We start from the raw sequence: 16,596 nt of genomic DNA, 5'->3' as shown, positions 1-16,596 counted from the left end.
CATTGTATAACGTACATCATGACGAGTGGCCGAGTACCCGTGTAAAAACTACATCACCATCGGGATATTTCATTTTTTTGACAGAAAATGTGGAATATAATATTTAATTTGTTGGTAAATGTTCTTGAAAGAATATTTAAAAATTTTTATTATTTGTAATAAATAATCTTAATTGATTATTATGAAGTAAATTTGGCTTGTTTTCTAGTGTGAAAAATAATTTGTTATCCAAATAAAATTTAGGAATAATAAATATTATACCCTCAATTAAAATGGTATGTGCCATATAATTTGTTTAACCTGGTCCCCTGAATATCATGTCTGTTGAAATATGACGACGACGGGGTACCAGACGTAATTAATGTTGTTGATGGTGCCCTTGGAAAAAGACGCTACTTTATCGTTTTCGACTACTGTCAAAAAAAGGAAAACATCAAATTTCTTCATTTTTCGTTGACCGATTTCCTTTTTGCTTAGTTAGAAGTTGTGGAAGTAGTTAAGGTCGAAATGGGTTGTCCCTGTTCCAAAACCGAGGACAAGAAAGAGGAAGAAACACCGAAAGTCTACAGCTGGTGAGTGACTGAAATTCTTATTTTTTTTTAAATCATGATGATCACTTTACACGGTTTTTCCTTTCTTGATCACCTATTTCTAAGAATAGAGGGCGCTTTTTCTTTGTAGAAATTGACAACATTGACTCTGGATGGGGAAAACTGGATGAAGAAAGTCACCTGTTGGTTCTAGGATTATTAAGAATCAAACTATGACTTTTTGAATTAGGTTGTGCTGATTTTATTTTTTAGCCTATTTTATAATTATTAATTTATCTGTAAAAAGAACGAGGAGGTGGGTGTGGCCTGCCTGGGTTTCTCCAGTCACAATTTCACAATGACACAATGAAGAAGTTTTATTGTTAAGTTTAAAAGTCACAAAAGACTAGAGCTACTTTCTTTATGATAAATGCATGATTAATCTTATTCTTAATTTTGAGATTAATCTTAATTCAACATTATTATTAGGGCCTACCATTTCATGGAGGCAAGATGTTGATGTCACAATACAAATCACAAGTATTACAGAGATATTTTTTTATTAATCAGATGACTAAAGTCAAGTGCTTTGTGAAATCTAGTTGCGATAACATAACCCTCTTCCCGACGGCGAAGCCAAAGGTTTACAAGCAGGTTTTGTCAGAAAACAGGAATTTGGTCGAACATGTACAATTTCAACAGACCAGATTTGCCCCATTTTTACCACTTTTGAAAACCATGATACAAATTTTAAGAACTTCAGCTTGATCCTCAATGTCTAAGGAATCCTTTCATAACACTCAAAACACCATTGAGAAATATTTGGAAGAAAATGGACAAAAACTTACCAGAGCCCGGATCGAAATTGTCACAAATTTCCCAAGTTGCCATTATAAACCTGAGTGGGCGGAGCTTTGTGTTTGTTTGCCCAATGATCGGTGCGCTGCGTGCGGGTCATTGTGTGGCAAAATTCCTATTTTGCGAAAAAAAACCTGCTTGTAACCGTCCGGCTTTGACGTTATTGGAAGTATGTGAAATCCAGCCCTGCCCCCCTGGACGCCCCCCTGGACCCCTGCCTGGACAATTGCATTCTCTTCATCAAGAGGAAGCTCCAAAAAGCAGTCATTGAAATGTGCACGAAATTACAGAGCCCATGGCCTCTGGTGTTGCCCTTGTCTTGGCCTCACCAAAAACACTTTCAAAGTCTGTGTGCTTGTAATAGATGTTAAATTTGCATCGGGGATAAAGAATATTAATTTTTGGTTTTACCCATACACCTATGTGTGTTAGCACTGTATACTGCGTGCTTGGTTATTTATTTTCATGTCAAATTTGTAGCAGGCCTAAAAATATTATCAGATTTCAACAGAAAAAAAAAAGCAAATAAGTGTGCAGTTTGCATTGGATCCATGCAGTAGATATTTAAAAGTGAAACATTTTCTTCAACAAAATTCAGGTAAAACTTGAAATGAAATCAATTTCAGAAAATGTGTCAACTGTACATATATTCCCAGAACTCATACTTTGTTCTTTTTGGGCGAGGCGTTTCTTTTCCTTTCTTACATGTCTAAAAGGGCACCTCATGTTTCTCCCCATGCACTTGTAAACTACAGTGATCGAGCCGATAAGTGTGAATCAGGGTTGATACGTAAACAAACTTTTTCTGTTCAGTTCAGATCAAATTCACAATATCATAAAGATAATATTGTTTAGAATGCCCCAGATTACACAGTTTGGCTTATGTGCATGGGATGATAGTGAGAACAAAATAGGCCTTCATGTTGTGATCCCAGTGCAGGAATTTTAATAATGCATAGTATTTGTTAGTTCAAATTATTACTATTTTGGAATGTAGATTGTAAAACCAACCCCCTGATGAGATAGCTGTAAAACAAGCACCAATTATTGTACTCAGACTTTGTCAGAACTGGCATGACATGGGACAATAGGGCTTATTTCATCCGCTTTAGTAAATTGCATTTATTGGCACAAACTTGACAAAAGCTAAATGCTTCAAACTTATTTCTATGGCATGTATGGGTGTCCAAACATTAATAAAAAACAAAATGGCTTGAAAAGGTTACTTTTTGACTGAAAATAATCTGCATGGGTAACATGAAGGGTTTTTAATCCTGAAGCGGACCAGTTTTATATACAAGGCGTGGCCCTTTTCCCAATAGAATATTTTGGTAATTTTTCTAAATTTCAAAGGGGCACCAATGCAAAGCTAGGGCACAAAGAGGCAGCAGTCCTTTGTGTGACATGTGTAAATGATTTTGTAAGAGGGCAGGCCTGATAGTTCACGGAGGCAACGGAGGCGATTGCCTTGCCTTGGTGCACTTGAAATGCTCCAGTAGAAATTCACAATTTCCTCATTGGGGGTGCCCTTTACCAAGAAGAAAATGCCTTGGTGCCCTTGCCCTTTCAAAAACGAAACATACAGGCCTGAGAGGGGTGTCTGAATGCAGGCCTGATACTTCACGGAGGCAACGAAGGCGATTGCCTCCGTGTCCCCTAGTCTCTGCCTTGGTGCCCTTGAAATGCTCCAGTACAAATTTGCAATTTAGTCATAGGGTGCCCTTTACCAAAGAGAAAATGCCTTGGTGCCCTTGCCCTTTCAAAAACGAAGCATACAGCTCTGCTGAATGTGTTGGAAATCCCAAAAGTGGGTGTCCAAATTGTTTACTTACAATACTACATGTACATTCATTATCCTAATTACAGATAAAACAGGGTGTCAACACACTAACAGGGTGTCCAAATTTAAAACGGGGTGTTAAAGGCAGTGGACACTATTGGTAATTGTCAAAGACTAGCCTTCACAGTTGGTGTATCTCAACATATGCATAAAATAACAAACCTGTAAAAATTTGAGCTCAATCGGTCATCGAAGTTGCGAGATAATAATGAATGAAAAAAAAAACACCCTTGTCACACGAAGTTGTGTGCGTTTAGATGCTTGATTTCGAGACCTCACAATTCTAAATCTGAGGTCTCGAAATCAAATTCGTGGAAAATTATTTCTTTCTCGAAAACTACGTTACTTCTGAGGGAGCCGTTTCTCACAATGTGTTATACTACCATCAGCTCCCCATTACTGGTTACCAAGTAAGATTTTATGCTTAAAACTATTTTGAGTGATTGTCAATAGTGTCCACTACCTTTAAAAAGACACCCAGACACCCCTTTGGCTAACACTATGCCCAAGACGATATTCCTTAGTACACATAGAACTACTGGACAGTTTGAAAAGAGACATTCAAAGACCATGCATGAAATTTAAAATGACAGCCTGCAGTAATAGCCATTTCCCTTCAGTTGTCAGTTCCAGTTCTTGTTATTCTCACCATTAAAGGCCAAATATAAAAAAATACCAGTTGATCGTCCCCTACCTCATCAATTTTTGAGGCCGCATCATTTTTTTATTTTTTCTCCAAAAAGACATTTTCTGTGTACTTTCATAAACTCATTAATCTTTTAAACTTGTAACTACAAATGTAGGTGGTGACTTTAAGCTGAAGAACTGCTGGCCAATTTGAATTAACTTGGCGGTCACCTTTAAAAGAAATAACAAATAAAAAAGGCTTTCCTTCCCTTTTTGGAAAAACCTGGATGATCATCTGGTATTTTTTTTTACTTGGCCTAATACTCCATGTACACTGGCCGGTGTGTTCCGAATTTCCCTTCAGGGAACACTGATGAAAAAAACTACTTTGTTTCCATAGAAACAGCTGTTGCTGCTCGAATGAAATTCCCATGAACTGGCTCAGAATGGGATGCGGGAAATGAGGTTCAGTGTAAGCAAGTGGCTTCAATTGCTTTAAATAGGGTTTTGTCGTTTACACATAAATTACATACGTGTGCTGCCTACTTTCTTGATTTGATGCATGTGTTATATTCAAAATGAAACGTGCACAGTTCCCCCCCCCCCCTTCTATAAAGGCAGGGTCATGGTTTTTGTCACTGGTGAAATGAGGGGTCCTCATGGGTAGGATTTCTCCTTAATGTTAAAGACAATGGACACTATTGGTAATTGTCAAAGACCAGTATTCTCACTTGGTGTATCTCAACATATGCATAAAATAACAAACCTGTGAAAATTTGAGCTCGATTGGTCGTCGAAGTTGCGAGATAATAATGTTAGAAAAATCACCCTTGTCACACGAAGTTGTGTGCTTTCGAGACCTCAAATTCTAAATCTGAGGTCTGGAAAACAAATTCATGTAAAATTACTTCTTTCTCGAAAACTACTTCACTTCAGAGGGAGCCGTTTCTCACAATGTTTTATACAATCAACCTCTCCCCATTACCCGTTACCAAGTGAGGTTTTATGCTAATAACTATTTTGAGTAATTACCAGTAGTGTCTGCTGCCTTTAATTTGGGGTTCTTTGTTCAGGTGCGGAATGAAATGACCACATGAAATAATGTAACTTGAAAAAGACATTATAAGTTATCACACAAGCGGGAGTGGAATACGGAAAAATATAGCGCTTCTGCGTCCCATATCCAACGAGGTCGATATCCTACGCGCTTTATTTTCCGTATTTCCACGAGTGCGCATGTGATAATGTATTTATCTTCAAGCAAACTTGGCGCGTGACAGAGAACACACAATACACATGGTAGTGATATTAACCGTGCAATATAGGTTTTATCACCACTCCATTCTGGGAATCTGATTGGAGGATTAGCGCGTACTTGAAGATAAAATTGATTATTACAATGTACAATAGGCCCTTCTGACAAAAAAAAGTAGCTCAGCGCACCAATGCTTAGTATCAGAATAAGGTTATCAGGCAAAATATCATGTCACATGTATAAACAATTTTGACTGGTATTCTGCTTATTCCTGCTTAGCAAAACACATTTACAGTGTAAGCCAATACTTCAGTTCTGCTTGAAGGCAGCTACATGTACATGTAAGTAGGATTTGAAACTTTGCATGGTGGAAATACGATATGGGAAGGTTTGTGGTAACACCATGTAATAACTATCTCTAATGAACCGTTGGTTTTCCTCATTACATGTATGTCCACTCTATGAACCATCCATTTGGGTCTAGGAGTTGACCTTGGATACACTTAGGCCTATCACAACAAAATTATGTTAAACAGAATAAGGTAACCAGCCAAACTACCATGGCCCAATTTCATAAAGCTGCTAAGCACACCAATTTGCTAAGCATGAAATTTCTTCCTTGATAAAAACAGGATAACCAGCCAAATTTCAACGTGATTTTCAGGATGAGCAAACAACAGCTGAATACCAGTAACAAGCAACATGCAACAAATGGTTATTTAGTCCATAATCCTGTTTTTATGAAGGAAGAAATTTCATTCTAAGCAAATTTTGGTGCTTAGCAACTCTATGAAATTGGGCCCATGTCACATGTACAATTTGTGGCTGGTAACTGCTCATTTCTGCTTATTGGGCCCATGTCACATGTACAATTTGTGGCTGGTAACTGCTCATTTCTGCTTAGCAGCAAAAAAAAAAAACATTTACTGTACTGTACTATTTTAAGCAATACTTTATGCTTTAAGCAGAGGTCTCTATAAAATTGGACCCAAGACTACTGCATTGAACTCTAAGCAAACATTTTGTTGACAGTCAAACAATGGGGATTTGATTAAAGCATGGTCTCCACACATGACTCACACAATGAAAGTGGTCCCTCGCAGGATATTTATTTAGATTCTCAAAGCAAAGCAGAGTCATTGAAGTGGAGAAGCTTTTATAATGAATCTTGACAACCCTGGCGTTACAAAGCAGATTTCATTGTATGTACGGCTACACGTACATACATGATTCACCGGCTGCGTGTCGGTTGTCATAAACAAATTTGTACAGGCTCATACATGTATTTGGAAGCCGGTTGACGGCAGGGAATCGCAGATTGTAGAACAGTATTAGTACTGTTACTACAAGCATGCTACAAGTAGTATTCAGCATTTCAGTCTGTTCTCATTTTATTGGCCAAGAAAAATACTCTGGCTACTCTCGGTTGTCATACATCTATAGGCCTATTTGTACAGGCAGAAACATGTATTTTCTTCAAATTATCTTTGAGTTCTGCTGATGGCTAAGAATTGAGATGGAACAGAGTATAGCCCATCTTCGTTTGGATATATTTTGGAGTGGTACTAAATATTCTCATGAAGAATTGAAGATCAACTTGGTGTACAACGAAATGTCAATCTTCACGATCTTTTGCATCTTGCTGGTTTTCTCATGACGTTTGCACACCCAACTCATCAACAATGCCAAGGAGTCGATGAAGAAGGAAACTAATTTGTTTTGCTTATCCTGACATCGTCTTAAAGTCTTTCTGTTTCAAGGCGAGGATCAAGAGCTGAGATGGCTCAGCTGATTTACTGATTGCCTCTTTTTTCTACAAGTGCAATAACAAAATACATGCCATAGGCTACAGGGAACAATTTCATCTGGCAATTTTGCATATATATATATATATATAGGAAAACATTTTGACTGAACAGATTTTGTGCACAGTGAATGCTAACATTGAGTAGCAAATGACACATTTTGCAAAGCATTTTGCTCTGCTCTCCAAGGGAAATCGTTCACCGCCAAAATATAACAAAATACGCTGGCCAATTCCGTGGAAAATGGGACATGACCCCAAAACAAGTATATGACAATCCAGTCAGTGTGTATTGAGAAGTTGCTGTGGATATGTCACTACGTAGCTGCTGGGGTGTTGTGTTCAATCAGAGGTGTGTAAATTAAGAATGTTCAAGCCTTGAATTTCAACTTTGAGAGGGCAAGGCCAGGCCATCAAACAAAGGGCAGTTCCATTATAAAATTCTTGAAGTCTATAGGAACATTTTGAAGGGGCACCTCATACTTAACTAAAACATAAATCACAAGGCTTGAAGAAGACTTTGAAAGTGTATTGAAAATAAATAACATTGGTTATGTAAGTTTTAAATTGTGAGTGGGCGCGCCCTTACACTATTACACTTAAAATTTGCAGACAGTCCTTCCGACATGAAGATGATAAATAATGCTAACTGCTAACTGACTTTTTGTTTTGTTTCTTGTTCGTTATTTCCAGGGACCGTAAAGATCGTCCAGACCCGAAAGACTACAAAATTGAAGACCTCAACGGGGAGACAATAGGCCGGGTACCAGGCAAAGTGGACGGCCAGCAGTTCATTATTAAGAATTGTCAGGTTGGTCTCCACATATTTTTTCTTCTCATAGTCCCTATTAAGGATAACTTTCTGTATGGCGCCACCACTTTTTCACTTATTATACACCCAAGTGTGAAGGCTAGTCTTTGACAATTACCAATAGTGTCCACTGCCTTTAATAGACTCTCATTTGTTTCTCTTATCCAGAACTGTAACATCTACATCTTTGACCACTCAGCGACGATCACAATCGACAAGTGCCAAGACTGCAATATATTCCTGGGTCCCATAAAAGGAAGGTAAGTCAAAAGCTGCAGGATGAGAAATATCTAGTTGACTATAGAACCTGTCACCTCTGCATTAAGGTTCCAGCACTCTACCAACTGGGGCCAATTTCATAGAGCTGCTTAAGCACAAAATTCTGCTTAAGCAAAATAATCCATGCTTAGTAATATCAGAATACTGGCCAAGACTCCACTCAATTGTTATGCTAAGTAAACAATAGCTCAATACCAGTCACAAGCTATGTATATGGCATGACATTTTGGCCAGTAACATGTGTAAAATAAGCAAGCTATTTCCGTGCTTAACCAAATTTTTTGCTTTTAAAGCAGCTCTATGAAATTGGCCCCTGTTTGTTTGTATTAGTGCAATAAGCATGAGTCCTGTATCCTGGGGATTCGAGCCCACAACATTTGCATTCTAGAGCTGTGTCTTACTAGACCGTCGAGATTGCCAGGTAACAGGTGTACAGGCAGTTATCCTATACTTTAGCAGCAGGTACTGCAACAACAAATTTATTTGCATCGGAGAAAGAAAATATTATTTTACTTTACCCATACAAAGTCCTGTGAAAAAAAATTCACATTTGAAAATTTCAGAGAAATGCCTGATTTTGGCATCACAGATGCATATTTTTTTTCTTGGGGGTGGATTTGTTTTAGTGTGTCCATTCTCACAACACTCGATTTATAATTCTTCTTTAACTATGTATGTTCTGTTTTGCAGCATATTTCTGCGCAACTGTACGAATTGCAAAGCGGTCATCGCCTGCCAGCAGTTCCGTACTCGAGATTGCAAGTCAATCGACGTCTATCTTCACTGCAGCTCCCAGCCAATCATAGAGACATCTACCAAGATACGATTCGGATGTTTCCAGTATCACTACCCGGAACTTGCAGGTAAGAAAAAAGTTGCTTAGCAAAAGGATGAAGTACAATCTCTATGCTTCGTTTTTGAAAGGGCAAGGGCACCAAGGCATTTTCTCCATGGTAAAGGGCACCCTTTCAATTTCTACTGGAGAATTTCAAGGGCACCAATGCAGTGACCAGGGGGCATGGAGGCAATCACATTCGTTGCCTCTGTGAGGTATCATACCTGAGACAAGTTATTTGGGATTTGATGAGGCGTTACATGGTGAGGTTAATGTTGTAGCTTGATTGTTTTTAGTGGCGGGCTCAACCCAATTTAGCCCACTGGGTGACATAGTTGGCTTGTGCGTAAAGCGCTCACCACTCACCAAGGTGACCCGGTTCGATTCCCGGCCAGGGCCATATGTGAGTTGAGTTGTGCATTGGTTTTCTGGTGTGCCACAAGGGTTTTCCAGACTATCCGGTTTTCCTCCCTCGGGAAAAACCAAACACTTTCGATCTTGGCTGTGCTCCAAGGTCATAATAGGTTGATGTGGCTGGCAGCTAAATGCACTCTTGCGTGCCTGCCTCTTGAACATGTTGTAGCCGTGTCCTTCGCAGTTCAGCTCTTAGCTGCGAGTAAGGATGATTAGCCCCAAATTAGTAAGGGTGAGCGGTTCAACTACCGGGAGCTCACAGGTCAGAAACGTATGGTATGGTATCTCAGATAGTTTTCAAAGTCCTAACACTCGCCCACAAAACTAATGCTAACACAGACACTGTGAACGGCCTGGATGTGATTTCTGTACAAATAGTAGTTCAGCACCAGACTATCTCCATGAATTAATTCAAGACTATCACCCTCCGTGAAAACTTTGTTCCAGTTCGATAGGTCTTCTCACAGCAGATCTAGTATAGGGTAGTAAATATATCTACACAGTACACAGTCAACCCTCCTACTGTCTTACCATTCAATATCATCCACTGTGGTTTTGAATGAGAGCCTGCAATAGTTATCATGTTGTGAATGCATCTACACAGTACACAGTCAACCCTCCTACTGTCTGACCATTCTATCACGACTGCAGTGCCCTTAAAATTTTTCGTAGCACATACATGAGTTTTAAAGATTTGTTTTCTGTTTTCCTCCCTTAGATCAGTTTGCAAAAAGTAACCTCAGCCCCTACTGCAATACATGGGACACGATACATGACTTCTCACCTATGCCAGATGAGCAGAATTGGTCTCAGTTACCAGAGGTAAGAGGATGCAAAGACAAGGAAAGAGTAAAAGCACTCCGCCTTTACAAATAATCCTACTGGGTTCTTATCTTGTATATGGGTATGCTCAGACAGCGTACTAAGTTAGACCCGAACCGGTTAACTTTTGAGGTGGTTGTAAAAAGTTGCTCCCCTTGCGTTCAGACAGCACTGCGTTAAACCCGATATGGTTTATCTTTGGTTTTAAGAGGTAAAAGCAAACGCAACCCTGTTATTCTAACATCCGGTTTATTGTCCTGTTCATTGGTCACCGTGTGTTTAGGTAATGATTATGGAGGTCAATGGGTCGTCTGTTGTGAGTTAATTCGGATGTGGTCTTTTTTATTCTGTCCACACACAGTGTTAAAAGATAAACCCAAAGCGGTTTAAAGATACACCCCCTCGCTGGATGGTCTATTTTTTATGGGTTTAACCCAATTCGGACTAACTTTAGTATCGTTCAGACACACAGAGTTGAGCTCGATCTGGTTGAACCTGGAGTTAAACCGACTTTAGTACTGAGTCTGAATGACTTTAAGAGCTCTTTATTACTTTCCTAAGGGGCGTATCTAAGCGCCGGGTATGTGGAGCTACATTTTGAAGTATGAGATCTATTCCTTAATTGGTTTACAAGTTGCTGTGGCACAATATGCCGCCGATCAAACCATAAACACTGGGCATAACACAGGACCAAGGGCTTTATACATCCCATCCTTTGAAGTATATAATGGTAAAGTGTCTTGCTTAAGGACACAATGTTCAAGACCGGTCAAATGCAACACAATTACAAAATTATACATTATGATTTATAGTATATTTATTTGAAAACGCAAGACCACAGTTTTTCTATTCAAGGAGCGATTTCGTTATTGGCGATTTTTTGTTCTTTTTCAGAGTGCAAAGGTTTCTGACTACCTACCGCTACCAACGACAGAACAATTTCAGAGCATGAAAATCTCAACATCAGCAGATGACAGCGTTGTACCGCTGACCCTCGGTGGCAAGAAACATAAAGGTTCACAGGTCAGTGTTTGACACAAACTTTTTCTTATAAAAGTGTCTGAAAAAATAATATGAAACAGACATTCAGTTTTGTTTCAGAAACATAGATACTATTTCAACAGGGGGAAACATTGGAAAATGTCAATTTAGGACAAGACCCTTTCTTTGACCTTTTTTGTTGATTGGAAGTAGATCAGATCTTGCTGCTATGGAAATTTTGGTACAAGCCGTTTCTGAGTACCAGTCATGCGTTCCTAATAAATAAGAAGTCTCTTTGATTTTTGGTTTCAGTCATCACTTGTCGCCTTCTTTAAAGACCCTTCATCAGACCAAAGACTAAGGAAGTTCATAAATGAGATGAGAAATGAGGTAAGTAAACCAGGACTAGAATTAAACAAAGGCCACAAATTAAAGGCCACAGCTTCTCTTGCCCTGGTCTGGGCCTTGGTACGAGACCTAAGATTAAATGGAGGCCACAAAGGTCACAGCCTCTTTTGCCCTGGATGGGCAGTCTATTATGGTTAAAGGCACGGTTTTATGAACAGCTATCGTCCAATCATTTGCCTCCTTTTACCCCAGTGATGACACTTCTTTACCCCAGTGTGGGTGTTTTTGAGCGTGTGACATTACATGCAAATGGTCTACACAGCAGCTGCGGGTTATTGTTTAATGCCTATTATCATTTATTGTTGTTTCACTGATGTGATTTGATCAATCAGGGGAGTTGCAGCTTAGTGCGGACTACAGAGATCAACATGGATGCTGGTATGGTAACCAGACTCTTTGGTGAGGATAACAGGTACATCTCTGCTGCCACAAATGGTGAGTATGAAACAGACTTTCCCTCTAGTGTTAGAGCACCAGTCCGTCTTCATTAAACGCTCGGACAGTATTTCTTGTGTTTTAGGCTTCTGGGGGATACGATGGACCGTTCAGGCTTTCCACTAAGCTCCGCCCACCGCGCACGTGAGCAAGACACATGTACGAGCGCTCCCAATGACATTCTGCACGATTCTGCCGCGCGTGCCAAATATACGCACACGCATGACCGAGTTTGTCCGACCACAATCATTGCTGTTATTGGTCAAATGGGTGAACGCGCACAGTTTGATTGAAAGGCCGGATCGGTCCATTAGTTGAAACGTCCAGTTCTTTTTTCAGTAATCACTCGATCCCGTTTGATACGGGAAGCAGAGGCTTTATATTTTTCCATATTCCACTCCACTTGTGTGATAACTTATAATAGGCTTCTGGGGGACCCCAAGCCTAATTTACACACCATGTTGATATACCAGGGCCCAATTTCATAGAGCTGCTAAGCACAAAAATTTGCTTAGCATGAAATTTCTTCCTTGATAAAAACAGGATTGCCAACCAATTTTGTATTTGTTGCATATTGCTTGTTACTGGTATTCAGCTGTTGTTTGCTTATCCTGGAAATCACGTGGAAATTTGGTTGGTAATCCTGTTTTTATCAAGGAAGAAATTTCATGCTTAGCAATTTTTTTGTGCTTCGCAGCTCTATGAAATTGGGCCCAGGTCCTTCTTGTAAAATCGCTTGGACAACATATCTTTTGTAAAGCCAGAGCTAAATTCAATTCAAATCATTTTAGTATCTTATGAGTCGAGTCATGTTAAAAAGTACATAAAATTCCTTAACCTGGTGTGAAAGTATATTTAAAACGGTAAAACCACATACGACACACCATTCTTAAGATTGACCATCAACAAATTTAACAAAATAACCAATAGTGAGATCAAATAAAGATCATTTACAAAGAAGATTTCAATGACCACCCAGGTCAAAATTCCAGTTGAACATAGTTAAACTGGGTTTAACTGGAACTAGTTGAAAACCAGTTGATAAACTACATGTAGTTAAACACATTTAAAACCAGTTGGTTTAATATGGAAAATGGACAGTAGAAACTAACTGGTTTATAATTTCAACCTAGTTGAACACAGTTAAACCTAGTCCAAACCAGTTGGTTAATATGGAAAATGGACGAGTTTGGTCACTATCCAGTTGAACCAGTTGACCTCAGTTAACTAGGTTCAACTGGAATTTTGACCTGGGCAGCACCGACTCCAGCATTGAATTTGGGCCCATTATGTTCTAACAAGATTTGTTCCCCTTTTATCACAGGTCCAGTGGTAGGTCTCGAATTTGCCGGCGCCAACACGGCCCAGAAATGCCAAGAAGTGGCCCAACCGCTCATCGGCGATTCGATCGTCTACCTGCCCCAGAGCCCGGAGGAAGGCACACAGGCGCTGGATGGATGGAAGAACCTTGTAGAGACACAGATGGCGATGTGAACAAAGTTTATTCAAGCCTTTGACTTGTTAGCCTTTTAGAGGATTTTAAATATTTTTTAACGGTCGCTACTCTGGACGAGGTGACCATACCCATTCAGTGGAAGTTTCATACTCCTCTGCGGGGTTGATATTTCACTGAGACAGCGGAGGCATTTGTTGCAATGCCAGGGCCCAATTTCCTAAAGCTGCTAAGCACAAAAATTTGCTTAGCATGAAATGTTTGCCTTGATAAAAACAGGATTACCAACCAAATGTCCACGAGATTTTCAGCAAACAACAGCTGAATACCAATAACAAGCAATATGCACCAAATCGAATTTTGGTTGGTAATCCTGTTTTTATCAGTGAAGAATTTTCATGCTAAGCAAATTTTTGTGCTTAGCAGCTCTAGTAAATTGGGCCCTGGGGTTGAATTTGACACCGGACCACAGGACAAAGGCAAGTGATTTTAGTCCTGGGCCAGTATAAGCAAGTCCGACAGTCTTGTGTTTTTCAATATGATGGCTCAATGTTTTGTCCTGCATAACGCCTTTACATTTGTAACTTGTAAATTGAGTCTTTTAGATCTTGCATTGTGCTTTTAGTTTATTTTTAAATTTTTTTAATTGGGCATGTTTGTGTGTGGCTGACTGTTGATAGATCTATTGTCGGGTATCAATGCAAATCTGAGTCTGCAAGTGTCCACCTCGCAATTTATAGACAATGTGACCGATGTTTACATTCAAACCGCCCTCTATTGACAAAACACTGTACACGTCATGTTTCGCCGGGCAAAAAGACGTAGTCATGGTAAGATTGCATGTACTTTCTAGCTGGCTGCCAAAACACAAAGGTTTTGCCCGGCGGTATGCGTGCGAATCATGTTTAGTTTTTGAGTGACGTCAGAGGTCACAACGTCTATAAGCTAACCCCAAGGTGCCATATTTTTTACCGCTGAGGCAATCTAAAACATGTTTGTATACTTTCAGGGGTATATTCATTCATACCCAAAACAGTTATTAAAGACTGGAACACATTGCCACAACAGACATCTAATCCATCACGGACAATCAGACCTTTAAAGGAGCCGTTATGATCCACCTCAAAAGCAACTTAAAGCTACAGCGCAACAAAAGTGATAGAACGTTTACTAAAACGGTGCAGGAAGAATCACACACAAAATGGCGCATTTCATGGCTCTGCCTAACGCAGAATTCTGCACTTCAGCCGTAAGCATGGAGGCATTGATATCATCAACCAGAGCCTGCTTAGTAGAGCAGAATTGATGCACTACCTTCCCAACTTAAATTGAATAATTGATTAAGTGATTGATTGTAGATCCATTACTTGATCAATGATTGATCGATTGATATTTCTTTAGATCAATAAGTGTTTGCCAAATTTTAACTTTGGTTTTTACCTATACACTGATGTGTGTTAGCACTGTATATAATCAGTACTTTCCCTGAGTCCTGTGAAAAAAATATCACAGGCATATCACTTGGGTGGGATTCGAACCCACGACCCTTACAATTCTAGAGCAGCATGTTACCAACTAGACTACCGAGATTGCTGGGTAGCTAGGGGCAGTTCGAATCCTATGTTGCCAAATGGTTAAAATATCTTGACATTTTATTGTTTATTTGTTGTGTGATTTACATACCGATTGCGCATCAGATGAAAATGTGTTTGGAAAAATGGCCTGATGACAAACCTGCCTGTTTTTTTAACGCCACAACAAACATTGTTCAGGTGCAGACAGATTTATGAATTATTATTATTTTTTAATGAATAAATAAGAAATGTAAGCAGTTGAGTTTTTCTTTTCTGAAAGTTTTCATGTAATATTATCACCTTGATTTGTGTATAATTATGTTTTAATTAAAAAGACCAATGGAGAGTTTTTTTAAATATATTGCGATGAAAAAAAAAAAATTCACAGGATTTTGCAAGCTGCGATCTACCAACTGAGCCATAGCCCTGATGTTGCAGTCTCTGGGTTACCAGTGAGAAGCCATTTTTAAGTTAATTATTGAGTAATTGGTCCAAAACGTGGTTGTACTTTTACGTGTCTGTACTGTAATGATGACAACTCTATATTCCGTTACCCCTGTGTTTGGACAATCCTATGTCAGAACATTGAGTGTAGGTACATATCGGAACATAAGGGTGTCGGAACATGGAGGTGTCGGAACATGGAGGTGTCGGACCATGGAGGTGTCGGAACATGGAGGTGTCGGAACATGGAGGTGTCGGAACATATCAGAACATAAGGGTGTCAGAACATGGGGGTGTCGGAACATATCGGAACATAAGGGTGACGGAACATGGGGGTGTCGGAACATATCGGAACATAAGGGTGTCGGAACATGGGGGTGTCGGAACTGGCGGAACATGAGGGTGTCGGAACATGGGGGTGTCGGAATGTTTGGGTGTTGGAACATAAGGATGTCGGAACATAGGGGTGGCGGAACATAGGGGTGTCGGAACATACATGCAGGGGTGTTGGAACATACATGTAGGGGTGTTGGAACATAGGGGGGGGTGTGGCGGAACATAGGGGTGTCGGAACATAGGGGTGTTACGGAACATAGGGGTGTACGTGAGAACGTTGGGGTGTTGGAACATAGGGGTTCAGAAAATATGAGTGTTGGAGCATAGAATGTCGGAACATAGGGGTATTGGGTCATAGGGGTGTCGGAAAATAGGAGTGTCGAAACAGGGGTGTTGGAACATAGGAGTGTACCACGGTATTTAATGTAAAGAGTATATCGATGATTAGTAATGTGTATTCAGTACTGTAGCTTTTGTCATGTCTCGCTGTACCAAATGAAATACAATTAACAAAATTATGTGCAAGTTTGAATAAGAATGTGTAAATAAAAACGTGGTTTTAAATTGTGAACAAGTATTGATGAAATTAAATTCATCAAGCATTTCATCACTATACACACGAGTTAACTTGTAGCCTTAATTGTGTAGTAATTTACTTTGTGATACAAATTATTTTTTGAATGCTGTGTCCCGACCCGCGCGCCCACCAACGTTTCTCTTGGTAGATTATAAAGCCCCACCCCTAATTACCCCTCCCAAATGAAGGGACAAAATTGCCTATTTAAAACCAATATAGCCCCATCCCACTCTGCAGCCCCATCCCCAAATTATTTCCCCTACAAATAAAATATTCTAGTTACAACAATGCCTCTGTAGACCAATGTAGCCCA

At 39.6% G+C, this 16,596-nt stretch overlaps 1 protein-coding gene across 4 annotated transcripts; it reads left to right on the top strand.

Annotated features, from left to right (window-relative positions):
• The first annotated feature begins 371 nt into the window (after positions 1 to 371).
• LOC139942573 (protein XRP2-like) lies at positions 372 to 16,284 on the top strand. Of its 4 annotated transcripts, none has more exons than XR_011786700.1 (10): positions 372 to 572; positions 7,608 to 7,725; positions 7,894 to 7,985; positions 8,695 to 8,867; positions 9,972 to 10,075; positions 10,970 to 11,098; positions 11,369 to 11,446; positions 11,797 to 11,899; positions 13,224 to 15,557; positions 15,622 to 16,284. XR_011786700.1 is itself a non-coding variant. In XM_071939424.1 (9 exons), exons 1-9 carry the CDS (start codon positions 508 to 510, stop codon positions 13,391 to 13,393), a joined length of 1,032 nt encoding a protein of 343 aa, XP_071795525.1. In that variant the 5' UTR covers positions 372 to 507; the 3' UTR covers positions 13,394 to 16,284. The 4 variants fall into 4 exon arrangements, 2 of the variants coding, with proteins under 2 accessions (XP_071795525.1, XP_071795526.1); XR_011786699.1 differs by having other exon boundaries at positions 13,224 to 15,573; XM_071939424.1 differs by having other exon boundaries at positions 13,224 to 16,284.
• Positions 16,285 to 16,596: the final 312 nt, after the last annotated feature.

The sequence above is a fragment of the Asterias amurensis genome, chromosome 10 (assembly GCF_032118995.1).
Source record: "Asterias amurensis chromosome 10, ASM3211899v1".
NCBI lineage: Eukaryota > Metazoa > Echinodermata > Asteroidea > Forcipulatida > Asteriidae > Asterias > Asterias amurensis.
Note: the sequence above shows the minus strand (reverse complement) of the source record. Positions and strands in the feature narration are given on the sequence as shown.